Source organism: Lepus europaeus, chromosome 15, assembly GCF_033115175.1.
Source record: "Lepus europaeus isolate LE1 chromosome 15, mLepTim1.pri, whole genome shotgun sequence".
Classification (NCBI taxonomy): Eukaryota; Metazoa; Chordata; class Mammalia; order Lagomorpha; family Leporidae; genus Lepus; species Lepus europaeus.
Genome location: NC_084841.1, coordinates 71,297,894 through 71,323,186, shown reverse-complemented (window position 1 = coordinate 71,323,186; position 25,293 = coordinate 71,297,894). Strand labels below are relative to the sequence as shown.

Sequence of the window (25,293 nt, the reverse complement as noted above, 5' to 3'; positions counted from 1 at the left end):
TCTAGGAAAAGCAATTCTGGGGCAGGTGGAGTACTCCAGGGTCATTGTATTTGTTTTCCCAGATGGGAATGTAGCACAGCACAACACCAAAGAGCAACAGTCTCTTAGATCAGGGAATGCTAACTATGGCCCAAGGGCCTATTCCAGCCCACTGGCTGTCTTTATAAAAAAGAATTTATTGAGACACAACTGAGCCCATTTGTTTATAGGTTGCTACATCTGCTTCAGGTTATAACAATAGTGTTGAGTAATTGCAAGAGATTGAATGACCTGTAAGTCTAAACTATTCACTGTCTTGTACTTTACAGAAACTGCCTGCTCATTTCTTTCTTAGACCACAATATAACAATTGAGGTCTATTTCTCTTCCTTCAGAAAGCTTCCTTTGCTATCCTCCTCCTTTTTAGTTTTAGTTTTCATTTATTTTTTTTTTCCTGAGATTAGCTGCAACCACCCATGAATGATATACTGAGTAAAAGATAAATAGATAAGACTTTTTGAAGCCATTCAAATTTTAGGGCTGTATGTTACTAAAGCATAGACAATTTATCCAGACTGCAGGTTGAGTGACCTTCATTCAGCCACTCAACAAACATAACCAGAGAGTCTAAGCATTATGTAAAGTGCTGAGGAGGTGATGACAAATAAAACAATACAAACCAAATGGAAAAGAGACAGGATAATAGAACTAAAAGTATTGTATTTAAAACAAATATAAGAAGCCTCTGAGGTTAAAGAGAAGACAGACTGACTCGCAATAGTGGTACTCAAACTACAATGTGGTGGTTCCTTGGGTTTTGTTTTTGCTTCAGTTTTCCCAGATTTGGAGCTAAAGGACAAATGATACAGTGTGTGAGGGAATGGAGTGAGAAACCAACAGAAAACCCTCATTATAAGACCAAGAAAGGGGCACCTTGGCAAGGCAGAAAAAAAAATAGAAAATAATTACTTCAGTCTAACACAGCAGGGGAAAACCGGTGCCACCCACACCCCCACTTGCAGCAACAGATTCACATAAACAGAGGCTACAACAAGGTGCCCAATCACAGCTGAGAAGGCATCTGGGACTTTCAACCCTATCAACAGGTGCTTTGCCCCACACCTGGTGCCAGTGGGACCTATGTTGGTTGCCTTGGTTCTCATGTCCATGCAGTAATGAGGCACCCCCCTCCCTCTCTGTTACTGGGGTGGTACAAGAGGAAGCTTAATGAAATTAGGACTTTCACAATAATCCACTGGGAACTGGGTCACCCTTCTCTTCTGTGGGTTCAGTAGAGGCTGCATGGGGAATAGAACAAGTCACTTCCAACCCTCTTTAGGGGATATCCAGACATACCGCTCCCAATAACAAGAACACTGTATGTCAATCTAGGCCAATACAGGAAGTTGGACTGTTTCCTCACCTGGCAACAACAAGGCAGCACACAACCCATGTCAAACCCTTCAGAGCAGTGTCACAGCGAGCAGATAAATAGGTTTAAATAAGATGCAGAGTTTAATAATACGATACCAAACAGAGTACATTACCTATAGCAAATATTCAAAAAGCAGTGCAAGGAAATGCACTTATAACTTTCTACACAAACCAAAATGGAACTCTAAAAAACGTTCAGTAACTCATGAGAAGCAAGGAAGGATAAAACGAAGAAACAAACAGAACAAGGGGCTGGTGTTGTGGCCTAGCCTGTGATGCTGGAATCACCTATGAGTGTCCTGGGCACCCAATTTGCAATCCAGCTCCCTACTAATGTGCCTGAAAGAGCAACAGAAGATGGCCCAAATGCTTGGGTCACTGCCACCCACATGGGATACCTGGATGGAGTTCCAGGCTCCTGGCTTCAACCAGGGTTGTGGCCATTTAAGGAGTGAACTAGTAGACAAAAAATTTCTTTCTTTCTGTCTCTCCTTCTCTCTATCTCTCCCTCTCCCTGTATAACTCCGCCTTTCAAATAAATAAATCTATTAAATTTTTAATTTTAATTTAAATTAGTTTTAACACAATGTAATTTGTAGATACAATTCTAACATGAATCTTTTAAAAAAAGCACAAAACAAAGTACAAGAGTAAACATTAACTATTCTTACACTGAAAATAAATACAATAAATAAAACACATTAGCAGAATAATTTTTAAAAATAACCCACCAATATGGTGTCTACAAGAAACTCATTCCAAATATTATGGCATGGGTAGTTTGAAAATGAAAGGATAAAAAATACATACAAACAATAAATACAATGTAGGAGCATATTAACATCAGAACAAAACTGACTTCAGAGCAAAAACTTTATCAGACACAGCAACATTACATAATGAGAAGATAGTCAATCTACCAAAAAGACATAGTAATCCTAAGCCCATATTCACCAACAGAGCTGTAAACCATGAAGTAGGAGCAGGTGTTGTGGTGCAGCAGGTTAAGCCACTGCTTGGTATGCCCACATCCCATACTGGAGTGCTTGGTTCAATTCCCTGGCTGCTCTGTACTTCTGATCCAACTTCTTTCTAAGGCACCTGGGAGACAGCAGATGATGCCACAAGTACTTGGGCTCCTGTCAGCCCTGGCTGGAGACCAGGATACAGTTCTTGGTTCCTAGCCTAGCCTGGCCTAGCTTTGCCTTGGTTGTTGAGGGCATTTGGAGGAATAAACCAGTGGGTGGAAGATTTCTCTCTCTCTCTCTCTCTCTCTCTCTCTCTTTCAATTAAATAAACCTTTTTGCAAAAAGTCAAGTAGAAATTAATAAAATGAAAGGAGAAACAGATAAGATTTTAACACTCACCTCTGAGCAATTGATAGAACAACTAGGCAGAAAATTCACGAGGATATAGGACAACTTAACTGTATCTACTAAGAGTCTAGCTGACATTTATAAAACACATCACCTAACAATCAACAAAAATCCTTTCTTCTCAAGTTCCCAGAGAACACATATGAGGAGAGATCATATGCTGGAACATAAAGCAAACCTCAATAAGTTTAAAAGAATTAAAATTTTATATAGTATTTTTTTTTTTTTTTGACAGGCAGAGTGGATAGTGAGAGAGAGAGAGAGAGAGAAAGTTCTTCCTTTGCCATTGGTTCACTCCCCAATGGCCGCGGCGGCTGGCACACCGTGCTGATCCGAAGGCAGGAGCCAGGTGCTTCTCCTAGTCTCCCATAGGGTGCAGGGCCCAAGCACTTGGGCCATCCTCCACTGCACTCCCTGGCCACAGCAGAGAGCTGGCCTGGAAGAGGAGCATCCGGGATAGAATCCAGCGTACCAACCGGGACTAGAACCCGGTGTGCTGGCGCCGCTAGGCAGAGGATTAGCCTAGTGAGCCGCGGCGCCGGCCCAGTATGTCTTCTTAACACAGTGGAATCTAACTAAACATGATTTAAGAAAAAGACAGGGGCCCGCACTGTAGCATAGTAGACTAAGTCTCTGCCTCTGGTACCGGTTCCTGTCCTGGCTGCTGCTATTCTGATCTAGCTCTCTGCTTATGGCCTGGAAAAGCAGTGGAAGATGGCCCAGGTGCTTGGGCCCCTGTACCCACATGGGAGACCTGGAGGAGGCCCCTGGCTTCTGGCTTTGGATTGACACAGCTCCAGCAGTTGCAGCCATTTGGGGAGTGAACCAGTCGATGGTTCTCTCTCCCTCGCTCCATCTCTCTCTCTCTCTCTAGCTCTGCCTCTCAAAAATAATAATAATAATAAAAAAAAGACAACAGAAAAAAAATAACCAAATATTGGGAACAAAAAAACACAATTTCAAATAGTCCATGGGTCAAAATTTCCAGAGGGAAAAAAGCATATTGAATTAAATGAAAATTAAAATACAGTATACCACAATTATGAGACATAGCTAAAGCAGTACTAAGAGGAAAACTTATAGCACTAAAATGCACACATTAGTAAATAAGGAAAGTCTAAAATAAATAATGCAAGTTTCTATATCAACCAACTAGAGAAAAGGAAAAGAAAATAAACCTAAAACAAGCACAAGGAAGAAAATAAAGAGTAGAAACAATGAGTTTCAACAAAGAATAGGAAAAAAAAATCAATAAAACTAAAAGTTTACTTTAAAAGGAGAATGAAATTGGCTACCTCAGCAAAGCTGACAAAGAATAAGAGAGAAGATAAATATTATAGATTGTCAGTAATCAAAGAATTTCCAAGCAGACCCTATTGATAAAGAAATACCAGGAATATAATACACATAAATGTGACAACTTATTGAAATGGACTAATTTAATGGGAAGCACAAATTACCTCCACTCACCCAATATGAAGTAGGTTTGTATTGTCCTGTAACTATTGGGAAAATTAAAATCTTAATTGGAAAACTTCCCAAACAGATATCTTGAAGCATAAATAGTTTCCTCTGGAGAATTTTAGCAATCATATAAAGAAATAAAATCCTACATAATCTCTTAAAAAAATAAGAGGAGCACCTCTCAATTCATTTATGAAGCTAGCAATTCCTTGAAATCAAAACCAATAAAGACAATACAATAAAGGAAATGATATACTAACATTTCTTGTGAATACAGATACAAAGATTATTAATAAAATATGAAGATCTTCAAACACTCACAGAAGATGCATATTATACAAAACTATTATGAATTTCACACTTTTTACACCAAAATAAATTCATCTTTTAATAATATTTTTCCACAAACTTATTAAGGTTGCCTCATATTACCAACAGAATCCAGAAAAATATCAAAATATAATTCTGTCCAGTGAGGCTTATCTCAGATGCAAGAATGGTTAGTAATCAATATTTTTTCAAAATGTAATCCATTATATTAGCAGGCTAAAGATGAAAAAAATCATGATTCTACCGATTGATGTAGAACAAGCATTTGACAAAATTCAGCAATCATTCATGAAAAAATTTTCAGAAAAAGTGGAGATATATAACTCCTTCAATTTGGTAAAAAACATTTATAAAAACCTACAGCAATGGTGAAAGACTGAAAGCTTCTGTCCTAAGATACAGAACAAGGTAGGAATGTCTGCACTCATCACTCTTATTCAAAATAATACTGGAACTTCTAATTGGTGCAATATGGCAAGAAAAGACAACTGATGATACACAGAATGTAGAGAAAGAATTAAAACCATCCCTGTCTGCACAAGATACAACTGTCTTCAAAGAAAACACCAGGGATCTACAAAATAACTTTTAAGAGTTAATAATAAGTTCAGTAGGGTCACAAACACAAAATAAGATATACAAAAGTCAATGATACTTCTATGTTTTAGTGATGAATACATGTAAACAAATTTAAAATATTGTACTATTTACCATCATAAAAGGGTAAACGCTTAAGTGTAAATTTAACAAAACATGTACATAACTTACAAGCTCCAATTATAAAACACCAATGACAGGAATTATTATCTACATATATGAAGAAATACACATGATCATGAATTGGAAGACTCAACACAATAAAGTTGGCTATTCACCAGTTTGCAGTTTTAATATAATTGCTGTCAAAATTCTATCAAAGTATTTTATAGATATAGACAAGCTTTTTTTTTATAATATTTTATTTATTTATTTGACAGGTAGAGCTACAGACAGTGAGAGACAGAGAGACAGAGAGAAAGGTCTTCCTTCCATTGGTTCACTCCCCAAATGGCTGCCACGGCCGGAACTATACCGATCAAAGCCAGGAGCCACGAGCTTCTTCCTGGTCTCCCATGCGGGTGCAGGGACCCAAGCACTTGGGCCATCCTCCACTGCCCTCCCGGGCCACAGCAGAAAGTTGTAAACAAGCTTATTCTAAAATTTGTATGTAAATTAAAATGAATTACAGTTGTCAAAACAATTTTTAAAAATAAAATGGTTGGAAGTAATCTAGCAGATTTCAAAACTGATTGCATACCTACATTAGCCAATACAATAGAGGCTGGCCTTGTGTGTGCAGCAGATTATGCCACCACTAGCTGTGGTGGAATGAGAAGGTGAAAAGGTCATGCCAAGATGGTCACTGAGGTGAGAAGGTCATGCCAAGATGGCCACAGAGGTGAGAAGGTCATGCCAAGATGGCTGCTAACAACAAACTGCCTGGCAACAGGCCGTGATTGGATGGCTTCGGAAACCACATGACAACAGAGCCTGACTGACAACAGGTCATGATTTGATGGTTTCAGAAACTGCCTGGCAACAGAGCCTGACTGGCAACAGGCTGTGATTGGATGGCTTTGGAAACTGCCTGGCAACAGCTGTGATTGGTTAGGGCATAGACCGCCCCTTGACCAGATTGGCTGCCTTGGCTATATAAGCAGCTGTAGCAACTGAAATAAATGAGTCTGTAGGCTGCTTGCCTCTGGCCCACTTTCCTAGGGTCTGTGTGGTGACTCCATGCCTCTTGCCCCCACCACGCTCCTCCTCTCAGAATGAATCCTCTCAGAAGAAATCAACTTCAACAACTAGTGACACCAGCATCCCATATTGGAGTGCTGGTTCAAGTCCCAGCTGCTCCACTTCCAATCCAGTTCCTTGTTGATACACCGAGGAAGACAATGGAAGATTTCACAAGTGCCTGGGCCCCCGCCACCCATGTGGGAGACCCAGATGGAGTTTCTGGCTCCTGCTTTGGCTTGTTCCACTCTTAACCAGTGCAGTCATTTGGGGAGTGAACCAGGCAAAAGATTTCCTCTCTCTCTCTCTCTCTCTGCCTCTCTCTCACTCTACCTTTCCTCCTCTCTCTCTCTTTCCCTCCCTTCTTCCCTCTTTCTCATTGCCTTTCAAATATATGGATCCAGCAAAAAAAATAATAATAATAATCAGTACTGTGATACTGATAGACACATGGATCAACTGAACAGAATAGAGACCCAAGTAATAGATCCACACAGATATGGTGCTGGGGCAACTGGACACCTATAGACATATACACGAAAATCATAAAAATGAACCTTGATCTGACTTTCTTACACTTGACATCAAAAGCATAATCAGAAAAAGAAAAACTGATAAATTGTACTTAATTTTTAAAAAAACCTGTTAAAAGGGTGAAAAGGCAAGTGATAGACAGATGAATGTCTGCACATTACCTATGGGACAAAGTATTCAGAATACCTGTGTAACTCTCAAAGGTCAGCAGTAAAAAAATAAGCAGTCCAGGTAGATCATGTGCATAAGACAAGAAGAGACAATTCCCCAAGGAGGATATACACATGACAAATTAGCACAAGCTAAGGTGCTCAGTATTATCAGCCTTTAGGGCAAATTTTTATTTTGGCAAATATATTATAATGAGCCTTTAGGGCAAATTAAAAGATAATCAGATAACACGACACACAGATCAGAATGACTAAAATTAAAATGAATGACAACACTAACTTCTGGCAAGAAGTACAGATCAACGGGGTTATTCACATGTTGCCAAAGGAAAAATAACATAGTACAATGACTCGGGAAAACACTTGATTTTCTCAAGAAAAGATGGACATGGAACTATCATATGATCCAGCAGTTTTACTCTAAGGAATCTATCCCAGAGAAATGAAAACTTACATTTTATTTTTATTTTTATTTTTTTATTTTTTTGGACAGGCAGAGTGGATAGTGAGAGAGAGAGACAGAGAGAAAGGTCTTCCTTTTGCCGTTGGTTCACCCGAAAACTTACATTTTCACAAAAATCCATACACAAATGTTCAGAGCTTTATTTGTGATAACCCCAAACCAGGAACTAATCAGATGTCCCTTAACAGGGAAATGGTTAAACAAATCATGGCACTCCCTACCCTGGACTACTAATCAGCACTTAAAAAGCATGAAACATGATGAGTTTTTCTTAAGATTTTATTTATTTATTTGACAGATAGAATTACAGAGAGAAGGAACCAAATGGTCTCCTGGGGCAGGAGCTGAGCCTATTCAAAGCTAGAAGCCAGGAGCTTCTTCCAGGTAGCCCATGTGTGTCCAGGGGCCCAAGTACTTGAGCCATCTTTTACTGCTTTCCCAGGCCATAGCAGGGAGCTGGATCGGAAGAAGAGCACCCAGGACATGAACCAGTGCCTATATGGGATGCTGGTGCCACAGACAGAGGCTTAGCCTACTATACCACAGCATCAGCCCCTTGATGAGTTTTAAGAGAATTATGTTGAGTAGGAAAAGCCAATTCTAAAAGGCAATATACTATATACTTACTGAAATATGGCAAAATCTTTAAACATAAAAATGTTTATTATAAATTTATAATACAAAACACTTTAAAAGTTTTCAGATTTATGAAAATGACTAAAATGTAAAATGCAATGTTATGCAAGAATAAAAATGCTCACAGGTTGAAAATATATTAACTAAAAAACAGAACAGTAGAAACATTACAACAAAGTTGTTCTCAAGAAAACAGTAACAGTGAATTGGGGTATTTTTTTCTCTTGCTGTTATCCAAATTGCAATGACTTATAGAAACTCTCTAAACAGAAAATTAAAAAAGCATTAATAAAAACATAGCAAGGTTGGGGCAGTGATTGGCCTGAGGTTCAAATGCTGTTTGTGGGGCCAGCATTGCGGTGTAGCAGGCAAAGCTGCCGCCTGCTGTGCTGGCATCCCACATGGACTCCAGTTCGAGTCCTGGCCACTCCACTTCCAATCCAGCTCTCTGCTATGGCCTGGGAGAGCAGTAGAAGATGGCCCAAGTCCTTGGGCCCCTGCACACATGTGGGAGACCTGGAAGAAGCTCCTGGCTCCTGGCTTCAGATCAGTGCAGCACCATCTACTGCGGCCAACTGGGGAGTGAACCAGTTGGATGGAAGACCTCTCTCTCTCTCTCTCTCTCTCTCTGACTCTCCTTTTCTCTCTGTGTGTAACTCTGACTTTCAGATAAATAAATAAATCTTTTTTAAAAACATGCTGGTTGGGACACCCACATTCCCCACTGGTGTGCTGGGTTCAATGCTGGGTTCTGACTCCAGCTTCTTGCTAACACAGATCATAGTGGGTAGTGGCGATGACTCAAATGGTTGGGTTTCTGCCCCCGTCATGGGGGACGTGAGTTCCCAGCTTACACCCTCAGGATACCCAGCTGTTGCAGGCATTTAGAAAGTGAACCAGCTGATAGGAACTCAGTCTTTTAAAAAAATTTGATATAAAGTAAACAAATTTCATGTAATTCATACATATAGATTTAGGAACATAGTGATACTTACCACCCTACCTTCCTGCACTCCCATGCCCCCATCCTTCCTCCTCCTTCCTTTCTCATTCCCTCTCAATTTTTACAAAGATCTACTTTCAATTTAATTAGTTTTTCTGTCTCTCAAAGAAAAACAAACAAACATAACAACAGATGATTGGCTAATCTATAAAATGAACTAAATAAATGTATAAAGATCCTGTAGTTCCATCTTTATTAATAAAAATTATGTCCAAAATGTACTACAAGGTTTTTTTTTTAAATTCTTTTTTTTTTTTTTTGACAGGCAGTGTTAGACAGTGAGAGAGAGAGAGAGAGAAAGGTCGTCCTTTTTCCGTTGGCTCATCCCCCAAGTAGCACCATGGCCGGCGCACTGCGGCCGGCATACTGCACCAATCTGAAGCAGGAGCCAGGTGCTTCTTCCTGGTCTCCCATGTGGGTGCAGGGCCCAAGCACTTGGGCCATCCTCCACTGCCTTCCCGGACCACAGCAGAGAGCTGGACTGGAAGAGGAGCAACCGGGACAGAATCTGGCACCCCAACTGGAACCAGAACCTGGGGTGCCGGCGCCACAGGCGGAGGATTAGCTTAGTGAGCTGCGTCGCCGGCCACAAGTTTTTTTTAAATTAGATATCCATAGGTTCAAAACCTTTTTCCTTCCTGAATGTGATGCAAGGATGTATGAATATGTGTGAGGGGTAGAAAAGTTAAGTGGGTGTTAGTGTGTGCATGAATGTGTGTTAATGCCAGTCATACATGATGGATGTATGATACATGTGTGTTAATGCCTGTGAATGTATGTATACATCAAAAAGACTGAACAATATTAACAGGGATTAATCTAGACTGTGTTAGGAAAAAAATTATCACCCTTATTATTCTATTTTTGCTTGTGTTTTTCTATTTACTGAATGTCTTACAAAGTACATATCATGTTTAAAATTTTTTAAAAATAAAGGATATTTCATGAGTCGACATTTAATGCTAAATGAAGTCAATTAACCTAAACAAATACATTTTCCTTATAAAAAGAATACAACCAGGGCCAGTGCTGTGGCATAGTAGGCTACCTGCCGTGCCAGCATATCATATGGCTGCCAGTTTCTGTCCTGGCTGCTCCTCTTCTGATCTAGCTGTCTATGGCCTGGGAAAACAATGGAGATTGGCTCAAGTGCTTGGGCCCCTGCATCTGGACGGGAGACCCAGAAGAAGCTCCTGGCTCTTGGCTTTAGATCTGCCCAGCTTCAGCCATTGTGGCCATTGGGGGAGTGAACCAGCAGATGGAAGACCTTTCTCTCTGTCTCTCCCACTCTCTGTAACTCTACCTCTCAAATAAATAAGTAAAAAGAATACTGTCCTGAAAACATATCATTAAAACTCTTTTCTAATGTATTATTTTGAAAATGTTTGGTCAGACTTTGAAATATGTCAAGACCAAGTGGAACCTACAAAAAAATTTTACTATTTTGGAAGATTTTTTTACTTGTTTATGTTATTTTGTAACTACTATCACCAATAACTAAACAAACCAAGATAGAGATTATTTATCAAGAGCATCATTATTACCCATTGCTCTGGTTTACTGACCAGCACTGCCTTATCACTGCATATGCATAATCTTCTGTGAGGCAATGGTTAAGGGAGGGCTTCCAAAAGTTGGTGCAAACATTGAATTGAAGGATTATACAAATTTCCCAAGAACATTTTGGAAACCGTCATGCTATTAGTATGAATTATTCTTGAAAAAACTTACATAGAACTACACAGTTCTATTATACAGTGTGTGTGCAAAAATTTAAACTCACTTCTTTCTGACCCTGCTATTCTTGCTATGTTGCAAATGTCATGTGCTAATAGTATTTAGTACAGAAAGAATGCATCAAAGCACACGTTGGCCAATTTGTGCATATTTAAGGACTGTGACTAAGACAGTAGAGTTTCCTCATTTCTTGCCACATACCACATTTTTACCAATCTTTCTGAGGAAGCTACAAAAAATTGCTTAATCATTACCTCCCACATGTATATCTGTTACATACAACTTCAATGCCCTGTCATAGAATTTATTTTACACATGAAGGTAAATAAGACCTATCAAAAGAGAATCCTGACATTTTATCATCACCTTAAAAGTACTACAATGAAATCATTTCAACAAATAGCTAAGACAAAAACCAAAAGTAGAACATTAAATCTGTGTGCAACTGTTTCTGAATATGCTTCTCATTTTAGCTTCCTTTTTCACATTGTAAATTTTTCAGAATCTAAATCTTACTCATAAAGATTATTTATGGCAGATAATTGTTGCCTCTTGTTACTGAACACAATTCTTCCCACTTTCAGAGGCAGAGAGAGCGAGCGAGCGAGAGAAAGTCACATTCTTTGGCTCATGTTTATGGAAAATGTGGACAGGAAACCTCAAACTGCCTTTATTTGCTATGATCTAGTCTTATTGTCATTAGGCTCCTACTCTGCTCCATAAAAGGGATCTGTTCTTTAATGAATACAGTTGACAACTCAACAACTTTTTTGCTTGAGCACTATGGCTAGCACCCATAATGCAGTTTTCTAAATTCAAGAAGGGCTTTCAAAAACACAGACTTAGACCTAAGACAACACAGAGCAGCTTTTCTTAAAATGTGTTCACTGAAGCTTGTACCTGAAGGAGAAAAGGAGAAGTGGAAGCCGGCAACAGGATGACAGGTACAAGCACAGCAGTGGAGTCCCTCAGTCAGTAGGTTCAGGACTGCACGTACCAGATCCCATACCAAAGAGTTACTCAATGCAGTCACTACCATAGTGATGCACTAAATATGCCTGTTTAGCTCCTAGCTCCCATTTTTTTCCCAACTCATTCAAACACTGAACACTTTTGGGACATCTTCCTAATATCTCTAGAAATTGTTCTGCAGACTGTACTTTGGAAGACATTGGTAATTTTTTTTTTCACTGTAACTCTGGATGTTTTAAACTACTACCTACTAGTAACCTGTATTCCACATGTGAATAGAAGTGGGGGCCTGTGCTATCATCTCATTGATACATTTTCATACTGATTTTTCTCTGTGAGTTTGTTTTTCCATTTCAGATATTTATTCATTGGAATTTCAACAAAGCTGGCTACATTAGAGCACCTAGTATTTGTGGTACTTGTGAAATTCTCATTATAAAAATAAATACCTCCACAGTTGAAAGTCTGAAAACAATCAGAGCCTACACCAGAAGGCACGTGTGTCCCAAATTGGACAAAGACAACCTTGGTAGTTTTTTTTTAATACTGATCTCTAAGTCCAGATTTACTGAATCAGGGTCCATAACAGGTGGCATTAAATAGGAATAGGAATAGAATAGCATTAAATAGGAATAGCAACTCTCCAGAGTAATTCACAGTTTGAGGAAGACTGAAGTACTCTGACAACAAATACCATCATAGCTTCAACTAGAGCACTGACTACCCTAAACGTTAGCTCCAGCCCTGTTCTGGTGTGTACGAAGTTTAAGTTGGAATCATTTGTCTCATTACACCATTGTATCTCCTAACCTAGGAAATAACTTCCCTTTAGGTCTTTATTAATTTCAGTTACAATATAATCGAAATACAAGAAAGATTAAAGTGATTTTCGTAAATTAAGAATATGAAAGAAGGAAGAAGGCCAAGCCGAATTAAGGCATCCTATATTGAATTAATGCTTGGAAATCTCTGTAAGGATTCTTTGACTGATGTCTTCTCCAGTCTAGGCCAGTATTCCAAATTAAAAAATAAAAACAAAAAACTCAGGACACAGATAAAGGTAAAATAGTAACCAGAAATTAAGCCCAACTTTGACTCCCATTCTAATCACTTCCCTAAAACAGCTTTGTGAAGTAGTTCCCCAATATAACCAACGTTCTTTCATACAGAAACCTCCCTAAAACATCAAACTAACACCTTAAAAATTTACTGCTGCAGCTAGTGAAAATTTTTATCATCAAGTCTTACTTTTGAGGGAAAGTGATGGAAATTAGAAACAATACAATGTAGGAAAAAATTTGCCAATTATCAGTCAGTAAAAGAATTTTCTTGGATTTAGTCATCACTTTTCTATAATTCCTTGTTTTTAATAACTTCTCTCAAAAAGACAAAAAGATTATCTTTCTTAGCAATATTAAAACAACACTAATCCAAAAGGAATTGAAAAGTGCTTGAATGAAAACAAACTGTTGTTATGAGGTAAAAACTTATTTACTACATTTTAAATGTTTAAAGGTTACATTAAAATATGCTGCTATGTCAATATTATATTAAAATACATCAAAAATGAGTTCCAGGGTGGACATCTGGTGCACTGAGTAAGATACTGTATCTTATTTGGAGTATCTAGGTTCAAGTCTCTACTGCTTCCATTTCTTGCTTCATGAACATACACCTTGGGAGTCAACAGGTGATAGCTTACGTACTTGGGTCCCTGCCATACATGGGAGAAAACTGGATTAAGTTCTGTGCTCCTGGCTTCAGTCTGACCCAGCCCTGTGGAGTCAATCAATGGATGGAAGATAATCTCTCTATCTCTCTTTCTCTCAAATACAGATAAATATTTTTAAAAGGCTAAGGTCAAATGTGATTAATTTGAAAATGTTTTTAGAACATTAATCTGTTTTCAGGTTAACATGGACAAAAATTACTACTTAGAAGTATTTATTTCTCTTAACACTTCCCCTGTTTTATCCAGTGCAACCACCAAAACTTTACTTTGACAAATTTTATCACCTCCAAAGCTAAATAATCACTTGCAACCCTATGTCTCAAGAAAAGTTCTTCCAAAAACCTCTCTTAAACTGACTTAAATTTGTATTTTTACAAAACAATAGAAACTTCAGGCCATTTCCAAATACATCTTTCTACCCTTTACTACCTCTTAATCTCTTTTTATGTTAGCCTTACACCTGTAGAAACTATAGATGCCTATCACCTTTCATATTTTGTTTACTTCTACCTTCTCCTTGTATTATTTTACTTTAATCTCCTCTTATGGAGATTATCTCAGGTAAAATGAGCCATGACTTTCGTTTTGCTCATGCTCAAAAAAATAACAGCAACAAAAAAGGCATACAAGTGTATGTTTATTTCCTCAATGTCCATTTCTAATTAAATTACATGTCTGACTTCAAGTAATATACTAATCTCTTGCTGTTATGTTCACTAGGTTACATTACATTATGTTGCTCAAGAAGACTGCACATTCCCTTGCCTCTAACTTATTTCCAGGAAGCTTTCAACTAATTTGTTTTCCTTTTCCCATATAAGGTCCTAATTTTCTCCTCTGTTTTTCTTAAATAAGTTCCCATATTGCAAAAGTGGATTAATTTACTTGAACAGACTAGTGTGATGTGTTAAAGAAGATGTAAGCCATCACACTTCACTACTTGAAATTGGAAAAGACATGGTTTAAATTCATAAAAGTCTGAAATCATTTAATATCCTTAGTAACCTTATGAGTAATAAGCATAAAAAACTTGAAAAGCATTAAACAAACATAAAAACTAGATCCATCTTAGCTGTTATTAACCATTTATGAAATCACTTTCTCTTTTCCTAAGGTTCCACGTTATAAAAAGAAGGAATTCATGATTCCTACCATTGCTTCTGTTTCTGAATGCCTAGGTTCCTTTAGGCATATAATGTAATTTCAGCAATATTCATAGCTAATCTGTGACACATAAACGCCTGCATACATACACATGCACACCCATACATACACACACATCCAACAATACTGTTAAGGAAAACTTCCAGCTTTCCAGGGGTGAAAACTGAATGCAGAAATTAAAAATAGCCATTTTCATGCACTGACAGTAGAAGAGGAACTAGTATATCTCTTCCTGAAAGTCAATGTGACATTACCTTTAAAAATTAGAATGCAGAAGCTCTTAAAATACAGTATTTACACTTCTAGGAATCATGACCATTGAATGACTTGTACATTTACATGAACACGTTTGCAGATTATATACTGCAACAGAAGATATAATATAGTATGTATGCAGTTCATACTCAACCAGTCCAAACAGGAATCCTTGGGTTCCACTGCCAATTCTGTTCATTCTAGTTTCCATATTATGGTAAATGGCCACAGTTGGTCAAGTCAAATACCAAGGACTCACTATTCATTCCTACTTCACAGCAAATCCAATAGAGAATCTTATCTCTTTTTCTTCTAAAAAACATCAAAATTCAGCCATCCTTTGGATCTCTACTGCTACCATCTCAGTCCCAGCCATCTTCATCCCTCACCTGGCCTTTAAAGAAAAGCCCCTTGGGGGGATGCTGAGGTACAGTGGATTAAGCTGCTGCATGGGTACACTTGAACCCCATATCAGAGTTCTACCTCTGCTTCCCATCTAGCTGTCTGCTAATGCTCCTGGGAAGCAACAAATGATGGAACAAGTACATGGGTTCCTATTACCCATGTCAGAGACTTGGATGGAGCTGCTGACTGGCCCTGGCTGTTGTGACATTTGAGTTGTGAACCAATGGATGCAAGATCCCTCTTTGTCTCTCCCTTGGTCACTCTGCCTTTCAACAGATAAATAAGTACAGTTTTACAAAAAAAATCATATCCTTAAAGAAATATATCTCGTGAGTGATATCTTCCCATTTACTCTTTTTAAAAATTTTTATTTAAAAAAAGTAACAGATGTATGAAAATTATAAATATTTATGGAGTGCTGTGTGATGTTTTATTACAGATATACAGAGTGAAATGTCCCAAATGATCCAGCAATCCCACTCCTGGGTATATATCGAAGGGAAATGAAATCCATCTGTTGAAGAGACATCTGCACTCCCATGTTTTTTCTGCAGCACTACTCACAATAGCCAGAAAATGAAAATAATGTATGTGTGGATCTATTGATGAACAAATAAAGAAAATGTGGCACATACACAATGAAATAGTACTCAGCCATCAAAAGGATGAAATTTTGCCATTTACACTTGCCTTTTGGAATCACAGAAGCCAAAATGATCATTTTAAAACACAAATAAGATCATGCACTGCCCTGTGTAAACTAGTCCATGACTTTGCATTGTCAAAGCAAAATCTAAATACCTCACTGGCATCAACCTGCCTCTCCAAGTTCACTCGTGCCACACTCTCTTGGGCTTTGACTATGATGGCCAAAATTGACAATTCCCAAAACCTACCAAGCTCTTCCCTACTACGAAGCCCTTAATCATATTTTTCTCCAGCCTGGAAAGTAAACTCAAAAGCTTGTTCCTCATTACCAACTAATTACTAAAGTACTGCCTTGGTCTACCTGTATACCCTTATGTGCACTTCATACTACTTGTTCCCTTCATCCACTCTTCTCAGTCGTCAGGTACCTTGTGTGCTTAATTGTGTATCTATTCCCATGCAGATGGCATGAACTGTTTTACTGCTGTATCTCAGCTCCATACCAACAAATGTTCAGTGTGTGAATGACAATATAACAGCAACTCGAGTTTTTCCTTTCATTTGTCATAGATAAGCTATTGTTTGAATTATGAGTCAATTTATTTGGAGAGGAAATTTTACAGATCAGTCAACTGCCTTATCTAATCTATTTCAATAATCTATTTAAATAACCAAAAAAGTCAGTTTTATCAAGAATTCAATGACAACCTGCACAGTGTAAAATAGCATACAAAAAGTGTATGATCTGGCTTCAACTATCTTCTTAGTTTTGTCTCTAGCCATCCACACAATTTAACCTGTGGCCATTTCCACTGGGAAATATAAATTGTTCAAGTTGGCTGTAACACCAGGTGTACATAGCAAAAGAGGAAGCCAAAATAGCTCAAGACAGATCAGGCTGTTGTACTGGGAGAGATGTTTATGTTTTAGTTTACAGAGTCAGAGATTTTTGAGCAAAGTTTCTGTGTTTACTTTAAAAACAAGTAGGACACATGATTTTAACCTGAAAGGCAAGGGCCAAGACACAGCACAAAGATTACCACCTAAATGCTACAAAGCCCAGAACATTTTCATTATCAGAGGATCAGGATCTCATTTTCTTGTATGGCAGATTAAAATTTAGATTTCCATTACCATTCAGATTTTAAGAGTGATGTACTAAAGCCGATGCTGCAATATTTGACTAGTTTTTAAAACTAACCCCAGTGAGACAGGGTCAAGTTTGCTTTATGCAGTCTTGTTCAATCTTGGATAGTGTACCTGAACCTACATGAGCATTCTTTCCACTGATAACATACTCTCCTTGTTTTATTCATTCCAAACTCAGCCATATTTTATAAACTCCCTCTATTCATCCAACTACTTGCATATTCTATTCTCATTTCTAATATGAACTCTACTTACCTAATAAATTCAGAACAGCAAAAGCCATGCTGCATAGTAGATACATGTTATTGACAATATTTAACAATTTTTAAACATGTTATTTCAGAATAGTTTTAAGCTCACAAAACAAAAATACGGCACAGTGATACAAGAGTTCTCATATATCCCTCACCCATTTCCCGTTAACATCTCACATTAATATCTTTTCTCCATTTCTTCCAATTCTATAAATGAGAAAATGATCTAGAAAGAGACTACCACCTTACTTTTTAATATTAATACAAAAATATAGCACTCTTAACTTTTTAAAAAATAATGTCTAAAGAGCAGCAAGTTCTAATTCTCCATTCTCTCCTTACTATAAACTTTTCTCCAGTGACTTAACCTCTGACAGCTTCTAAATTTGTAATCATCTGACTTTGTTCTTAATTACTTCAATATTTGCTATTAAACACCCAAGGAAGAACATGAAAACTTTTAAGGACTACTTTCACTAGCACATTCCTCTGGCTCTATGATTTTTGTTTTTCCTATTAAAAATTATTCTTTGAAAACAAATTTAGATAATCAAGTCTTCTTTCTGAGTCTTGGGATAACGCACTTCTTCATCTAACCAGAGCAACACTACATGCCGCTCTAAAGTTTTGTGGCTCTAACCACAGTCCAGTTGGGCTGGCCTCAGTTCTCAGGAAATGTCCTACCCTACAAGTGTCACCTCTCTTTATTGTCTCAAATCAAGAGCAAACACACCCAGGGTGCAGAGCACAGGTAACAAAAGCACAAAAAGGAATACTACAGCTCTCAAAACCCCAGGGAGGTCACACCACCAGTAAAGGACAGATCATCATCTCTTCTTGGGGAACCAGAATCAGAGGATTAAAAACTGGGAGAACCACGGAAGCAATGAACAATACACAATCCGCCTCTAATCTCCTACCTCACACAATTCACGTAACCAACAAAGCAGTGAGCAGTGGCTGAGACTCAGATCCTCAGCCTACAGTACAAGTGAACTGCAATATAGAGTTAATTTCCTCATTTGCCACTTCTTGAGATGAAAACCAAACAAAAGCACAACAGAAACTTACCTTCAAAAATGGATCCCAAATGATATTGTCCGCTGAAAAACTGTGGCAATGAAAATACGAGTGCTCCCAGTCCTATCATAAAGGATGCAAATGCCAGCCACCTGGGCTTGTGTCCTCTCTCACCAATGAATGAGACGAATAAAGACAACACACAGAATGAGATATCGTAGCTTGATGATATCAGGCCCGTAAGAGAACTCTTCATTTCATAGCGCTTCTCAATCGTGGAAATGCTAATATTTACGAGGCCATTTACTACAATACCTAAAAGAAACCAAAGGAAATGCATATGCATTATTACAACTTTATCATACACATTACTATTCTTAACCAATGCATTGGGGCCAGCATTGCAGTGCAGTTGGTCAAGCCTTCACCTGCAATGCTGGCATCCCATATGAGCATTGGTTTGAGTCCCAGCTGATCCACTTCTAGATCACCTTCCTACTAATGCACCTGGGAAATCAGCACTAGATGGCCCCAGTACTTGGGCCCTGCAATCCACATGGAATGGAGTTCCTGGCTCCTGGCTTTGGCCTGGCTCAGCCCTGCCTGTTGTGGCCATTTGGGGAGTGTGCCTATGTGTGTCCCTCCCTCTCTCTTTGTATTTCTATCTTGCAAATAAGTAAATAATTTTTTTAATGTGCTAAAGTTTGGTTTTCTGTTTGCTTAGTTTTAAATGTGTCCATTTTTTTTTAAACTTTCAAAGTTCAGCAACTCAAACATACTTCCTTGAAAATCCGTTTGTTTTTTAAATTATATATTTGCTAATTTTCAGGTGTTCAACAAAACTGATGATTGCCACATACTAAACTGTAGTTAACTGGCCTTACTTTACTTCTCTTTAAATGACAACCACAAAGTCAGACTGATACAGTCCCATGAAGTCAGTTTGCTAAATAGATTTCAAGTGTAGTGTACTCCTGTGCACCTCACTGGGAAGAGTACAAAAGGTACTAGTTCAGTTATGCTCAATTGCTCCCCAAGTTACCAAATCCTTCAGCATACTTATCTATTATAAGAGACCATCTTAACTAAGTCTCAACAAGGGAGAAATTGAGTTCTCAACCTTTTCTTGCCTAAGACATTTTTTTTCTAACAGCCTTATAATGTTATCATTTAAAAGTTTTGAGCAAAAATAAGCTGTTTTATTTCAACCACTCACATTCTAAATCATAAAGTAAAAGGGACGGTCAAGTATTTGACACAGGGGTTAAGATACAATTTAAGAGACCGGCGCTGTGGCAAAGCAAGTTAAAGCCCTGGTCAGCAGCGCTGGCATCTCATATGGGTGCAGGTTCAAGTCCCAGCTGCTCCACTCCTGATGCAGCCAAGTCCTTGGGCCCCTCTACCCGTGTGGGAGACCCGGAAGAAGCTCCTGCCTCCTGGCTTCAGATCAGCTCAGCTCAGCTCTAGCTGTTGCAGCCATTGGGGAGTGAACCAGCAGATGGAAGATTTCTCTCTCTGCCTCCACATCTCTGTTAACTGGGTTTTTCAAATAAATAAAATAAATCTTTAAAAATAATAATAAAAAAAGCACCATTTGGGACACCAGCATCCTCTAACAGAATGCCTGGATTCAAGTCTCTGCTGTTCTTCCTATCCAGCGTCCTGCTAATGTGCACCCAGGGAGGCAGCAAAGTGATGACTCAAGTACTTGGGTCCCTATAATTCAAGTAGATGAATCCAGGTGTTACAAGCATTTGGGAAATCAGCAAATGGAAACTCACTTTCTCTCTTTCTCTCTCCCTGTCATTTTTGCCTTTCAAATAAATAGGTGAATAAATAAATAACCTCTTTAAATAAACCTCTTCAAACAAAAGGTAAAAGAAAAAATACATATATTTCATTTGCTTATTATAATTATAATGAAGGTTTAGTAGAAGCTAAACAGGAGAGACTGAAAATCCAATTTGGATGGATCTCAAAATGTTCCATCTACATATAAATAACACAGGAGTTTAAAACAAGGGTATTAACTGAAAATACAATGCTTATAAGCAAATTTTCACTGGTTACTCCTCTTACTTGAGGCACTATGAATTCTTTTCACTCTTTAGTTGAGTACAATTATACACATTGCATGATCACTACAGTTCCTTTAACTGTTGTTTTATCAAGACTGTAACTGAAAATATATTTCAATAAAATTGATATAGCAATGTTTAAAAGACCTAACATGATTTTTGCTTTTATGCCAGTATAATAACACTATAAACCAATTTATAATTCTTGAACTTTCAAGGTAAATATAAAGTGCCCAGGAATGACACTTTTATAAGGAGATAAATTTATCTGATAACATGAAAATCTTTCCATCCAAAAAAAAAAAATCAATTTCCCAACACATCTGACATACTGATTAAAAATCAGTCATGATGAATCATTGCCTTGATGGTAAAACTTCCTTTTCAAAAACTTGAACTTGAAGTTCCCCTGGGAGAATGGCATTATAATCCTATGAATTCCAAAGTGAATTCTAAGTTATGCACCTCCCAAGAATACTGCTTTAAAATTTAAAAAAAAAAAAAAACATGAAATGCCAAAATCCTATCTATTGTTAATGCATGAAGATAGGAAGTACTTTGGGAAATTAAGTGCTAAGAGAAACCTATTTTGTCTTTGAGAAATGCCAGCTTAAATAAAATAAATGCATTTGATGTGTTTTTGTTTTTCTTCCAAAAGATATCTATTAATACATGGTGGAAATAGTCTTCCCAAGGACTCTGAGAAACAGGGCAACAGTATTTTGCCATCATTCAAACTTGATCTTAAATAAGAATTAAGTGATCCGTCACTTTTATCTGAAATTATGCTTAATTGGTAACCTCCCAGTAGATCCCGCTCCAGGCTAAACCCGTGACTTTTTCTATGAATGCCAATTATGTTTGACAAGGAAACGATATTTTCTGTTGACTACAAAATGACATGTTCTGGAATAATATATACATTTCAGAATAAACTGTATGATAAAAAACATTTTTAATTCAGTGTCCAACTTTCTGCACTTCACATGCTTTGCACACTAAGATGCCTCACTGCCACTCATCTTAGACAACTGACATCAAGGCGGAACAGGCAGAACACTGTCGAGGGGCTGAAAACTGACCTTCAGCAGGAAGTACTTACCTAGCACAACACTTGCAAAGCTGGGAGAGCTAGGTGCCTTGGGCAGGACTAAGAACAGGAAGTACCTACTTTGATTTCCTTTTTTATCAACTTAAGACTGGCTTACTTTCATATGAACTTTATTTAAAAAAAAAAAAAGCAATTACCAACCGTCCCCCCCTCCCCAAATATTCCTTGGGTTGCATTTCTCCCAGGCAATCCTTGATTGTTTATTTACAACATATTTTGAGACGGTGACTCAAGGGACCTGAAGCATCAAACCTAACCAAAGTCAAAGGAAGCCCTGGGCGGGCGAGACCCCACGCGCAGCGCGCCTCAGTGGGTCCCCTGCACCCACTGCCTTCTCTTCCATCCCGGCTTTTACCGCAAAGGGAGCCGTCTCCCTGCACAGCATCCCTCTCTCCCGCAAACTCAGTGTAGACTGAGGAATCCCCAGGGCCAGGGGCGCGTAAACCTGGACTAAATCCGTCAACTCCAGGGAGAACAAGCAAGAGGAGATCGTGGAATAAACAGGTCCCGGGCCACTCCCGTGGCCTGGGCGCGCGAAGGCGGCTCCCTCACTCACCCCCTCCGCCTTCCCTCTCGGAACCGGGGATGCGGGCGTCCCTTTCACACCTCAGATTTTTAAGTAGTTTTTTTCCCCCACAGCCTCCGTTGCCAATCCATGAATGGGTGAGTCCTTCTGAAATGCCACCATCATGATAAAAACCCGCCGAGAGAGGCTCGGCAGGCTCCGGCCGCTGGGACGGACTCGCGGCCCCAGGTGTCCGGCTCCCCGCGGACAGGTTCCTGTCATCCCGAGCCGGGCGAGGACCGCCGCGCGCTACGCTGAGGCGGCCGGCGGCGGAGGACCGGCTGGCCCCGCAAGTTTGTAAACCGCGGCGCTCGGCGGCGGGCGGCGGGCCGGTGGGCGTGCGTCCCCCTCGCACCTGGCGCGGGGCGCGGGGCTTTTACCTTGTGTGAGGGCGAGCAGGCAGTAGTGGAGCAGGAAGCCGCGGGGCGTGTTGCAGCGCTGGAGACACCGAGGGTGGAAGTTCCTCCAGCCGCACGGCCCCTCCTCAAACTCGGACAGCGACGGCGGCCCCGGCGGTTCCGCCGAGGCTGGGGGCGCCTCGGGGGACTTGGGCTCCTCCTGCGGCCGCGGCTCGGCTCCCTGGGCGTCGGAGGACGCGGCGGAGACCTGCACCTGGGATGGCGACGACGACGACAGGCGACGCGACGTGTCGGGGCTGCAGGGGACGAAGGCCGGGTTCTCGATGCCTTGGGCGCCCTTCATGATCAGGTTGGGTTCTCCCGACTCCGGCGCCGCGGAGGCGCGGGGCAGTCAGGTTCCTCGCTGGCTCCGCCCCCGGGCAGGTGACAGCGCCCCCGTGCGGGAGGACGCCGCCTCCTTGCCCTCGGACGCCGCCGCCCTGGGCCTCCTGGCGCAGTTCGCGGCGCCTCACCTGTGGCCTCTGGGGCCGGCTGGAATGCAGGACTGAGCGCGTGCGGCCCCTGCGGCGGCCGGGCGACCCGCGGAGAGCCCGCAGTGCCTCGGCGGGAGCGGAGAGGGCGGGAGTCTGCGGCCCCAGGCCCTCCACCGCCCCCAGGGTGCTGACAGGAACTCTGGTAGACACAGTGGGAGTCCGAAGGCCTGTGGAGATGACAGCCTCAACGTTCCTGCTCTGCCGCTGGCTGGCCGACGCGGCCTGGGGCTGGACGCCAAGTGTCCAGAGCCGCATGTGTCCTGCTTTGGATTCCATTCCACCTGGTACTTGCAGCGCGGGTCGAACTGCCACGAGATGCCGTAGAGCGTGCAGCAGGCCAGGCTCAGCACTTTAGGATGACTGATGTGTCAGCCGCCCCGCACTCCACCCCCGCATCACAGGGTAACCGTCATTAACATCACAGCAGAGCCACGTGTTTGGTGGAACAGAAACTGAAGGGCAGAGACATGAAGAAACTTGAGAAGCACGTATGGGACCTTCTCTCTGCCGCATATCTGAATCAGCCATGCTGCCGAGGGTCTGGTCCAGGCAGCTTCCCATCCAGCCTTTTGCTACTGCTCATCCTGGGAGGCAGCAGGTGATGGCTCAGGTAGGTGGGGCCCTACCCCCCACTGGAGACTCAGTTGGGTTCCTGGCTCCTGGCTCCAACCTGGCCTAGGCCTGAGCTTTGCAGCGTTTAGGGAGTGAACCAGCAGATGGAAGATAACTCTTCTCTCTTTCTGTCTCTCCGCTTTTCCAATGGATGAAAAAATAAACTTTAAAAAAATAAGATCACCAGCACTTTTAGCCATGTAAATGGTTTCTACCTGTGAAACTAATAAGAAAAACACCAAACAAATTCACACCATTGTGTGATGGCAGATTCATTCATTCATTCACAGCTGTTCTAGGCTCTTGGGGTACAGGAGTGAGCAAGCACCCACAAATGTCCCTCTTCTTATAATGTTTTCATTCCCATAGGATACAGATAATAAGTAATGGCACATAATAGGATAAACAAGTACTGTTAGCTAAAACTTTCATTTCAATTTTAGATAATGCTGTGTTTACTGAATTGAGGGGTTGAGACGTAAAATATATGTCTTACTTTTCATCAGATACACATTCTGTTTTCTGTTCCCTCAAAGTCAAGAAAAACAAAGTTTTGACAGGCCTAGAACTTGGGGAAGGAGTAGAAGTAGAAACATATTGAAATATCTGCTGTTTGCCTGTTGTTAGTACTTATAAGAGCAGTAGCTGTTACCTACATCTGTCATCCATTGAAGAAACCACATTCTAGAGAGGATCAGAAGCTAAGTCGTGGAGCTAAAAAGTGTTTTGCCACTTATTTAGGATTTTGTCTCTGTTGCCTCAGCCACGCATCCTCCCTGGATTTGCCTTTTCTGTTTGTATAATTACTTCAGCATTATTGCATAGCAATTCTGAGATCCCAAACTTGGATTTCCCTGATACTTACAAGATTCAGAGGACAAATGCTGCTCTGAACACTTCAGACTTTGGAGGTATCCAAATTAAGTGTGGTGTGTAATCCTCCTAGGCCTTCTTCTGAAAGAAATGAACTCAGAGTAGGTATCGAAATACGTAAAGAGCCATGATCACCATTTAACCTATGGTCTTTAGCAATTTACCCAACCTGCAAGTTTTGCTTTAATGAGATGTAGTTACCAAAAAAAACTCACCTTAAGGTTATTTTGCAGCTTTGAATTAATGAATTCAAACTATACTATCAAACTCAGAGCAGTATAATCATGACATGGGTCAATTCACGAACATCAAGGAGAAAGCCCCACTCTTAAGAGTGCTAGAGTAGAACCCCATTGAAGGATCAGCAAAAATGCCATTGCTGCATCTTAAATACATCCTGCTCTTACTGAAGCTATTGCCAACACCACTTTCCTGTTCTCTTACATGCTTTGTGCTGCAACAATGGAAGGAAGAGGGTTCAAGTTTGCAGCAAAGACAAAGAAAAAATACTTGGTAGTTTATGTCCCTGTCATTTTAAAAATTAATTCTTTGCTCAATCTGAAGTTAATCTATCTCTAATAAGCATAGTGAAAATATGTCATATTAAAATTCAGAATATAATTGATAAATTCTCTTAGTGGATTTCAGGTGCTATATTTTT

At 40.0% G+C, this 25,293-nt stretch overlaps 1 protein-coding gene across 1 annotated transcript in view; it reads right to left on the bottom strand.

The window, feature by feature from the left end:
• SLCO4C1 (solute carrier organic anion transporter family member 4C1) overlaps positions 1–22,969 on the bottom strand; it is a 67,236-nt gene extending 44,267 nt beyond the window's left edge. Inside the window, exons 1-2 of the mRNA XM_062211815.1 lie at positions 22,636–22,969; positions 18,553–18,816 (exon numbers count right to left, since the gene is read on the bottom strand). Of these exons, the coding sequence (XP_062067799.1) occupies positions 18,553–18,816; positions 22,636–22,957 (586 nt within the window). The 5' untranslated portion in view covers positions 22,958–22,969. The remainder of the gene's footprint in view (positions 1–18,552; positions 18,817–22,635) is intronic.
• Positions 22,970–25,293: the final 2,324 nt, after the last annotated feature.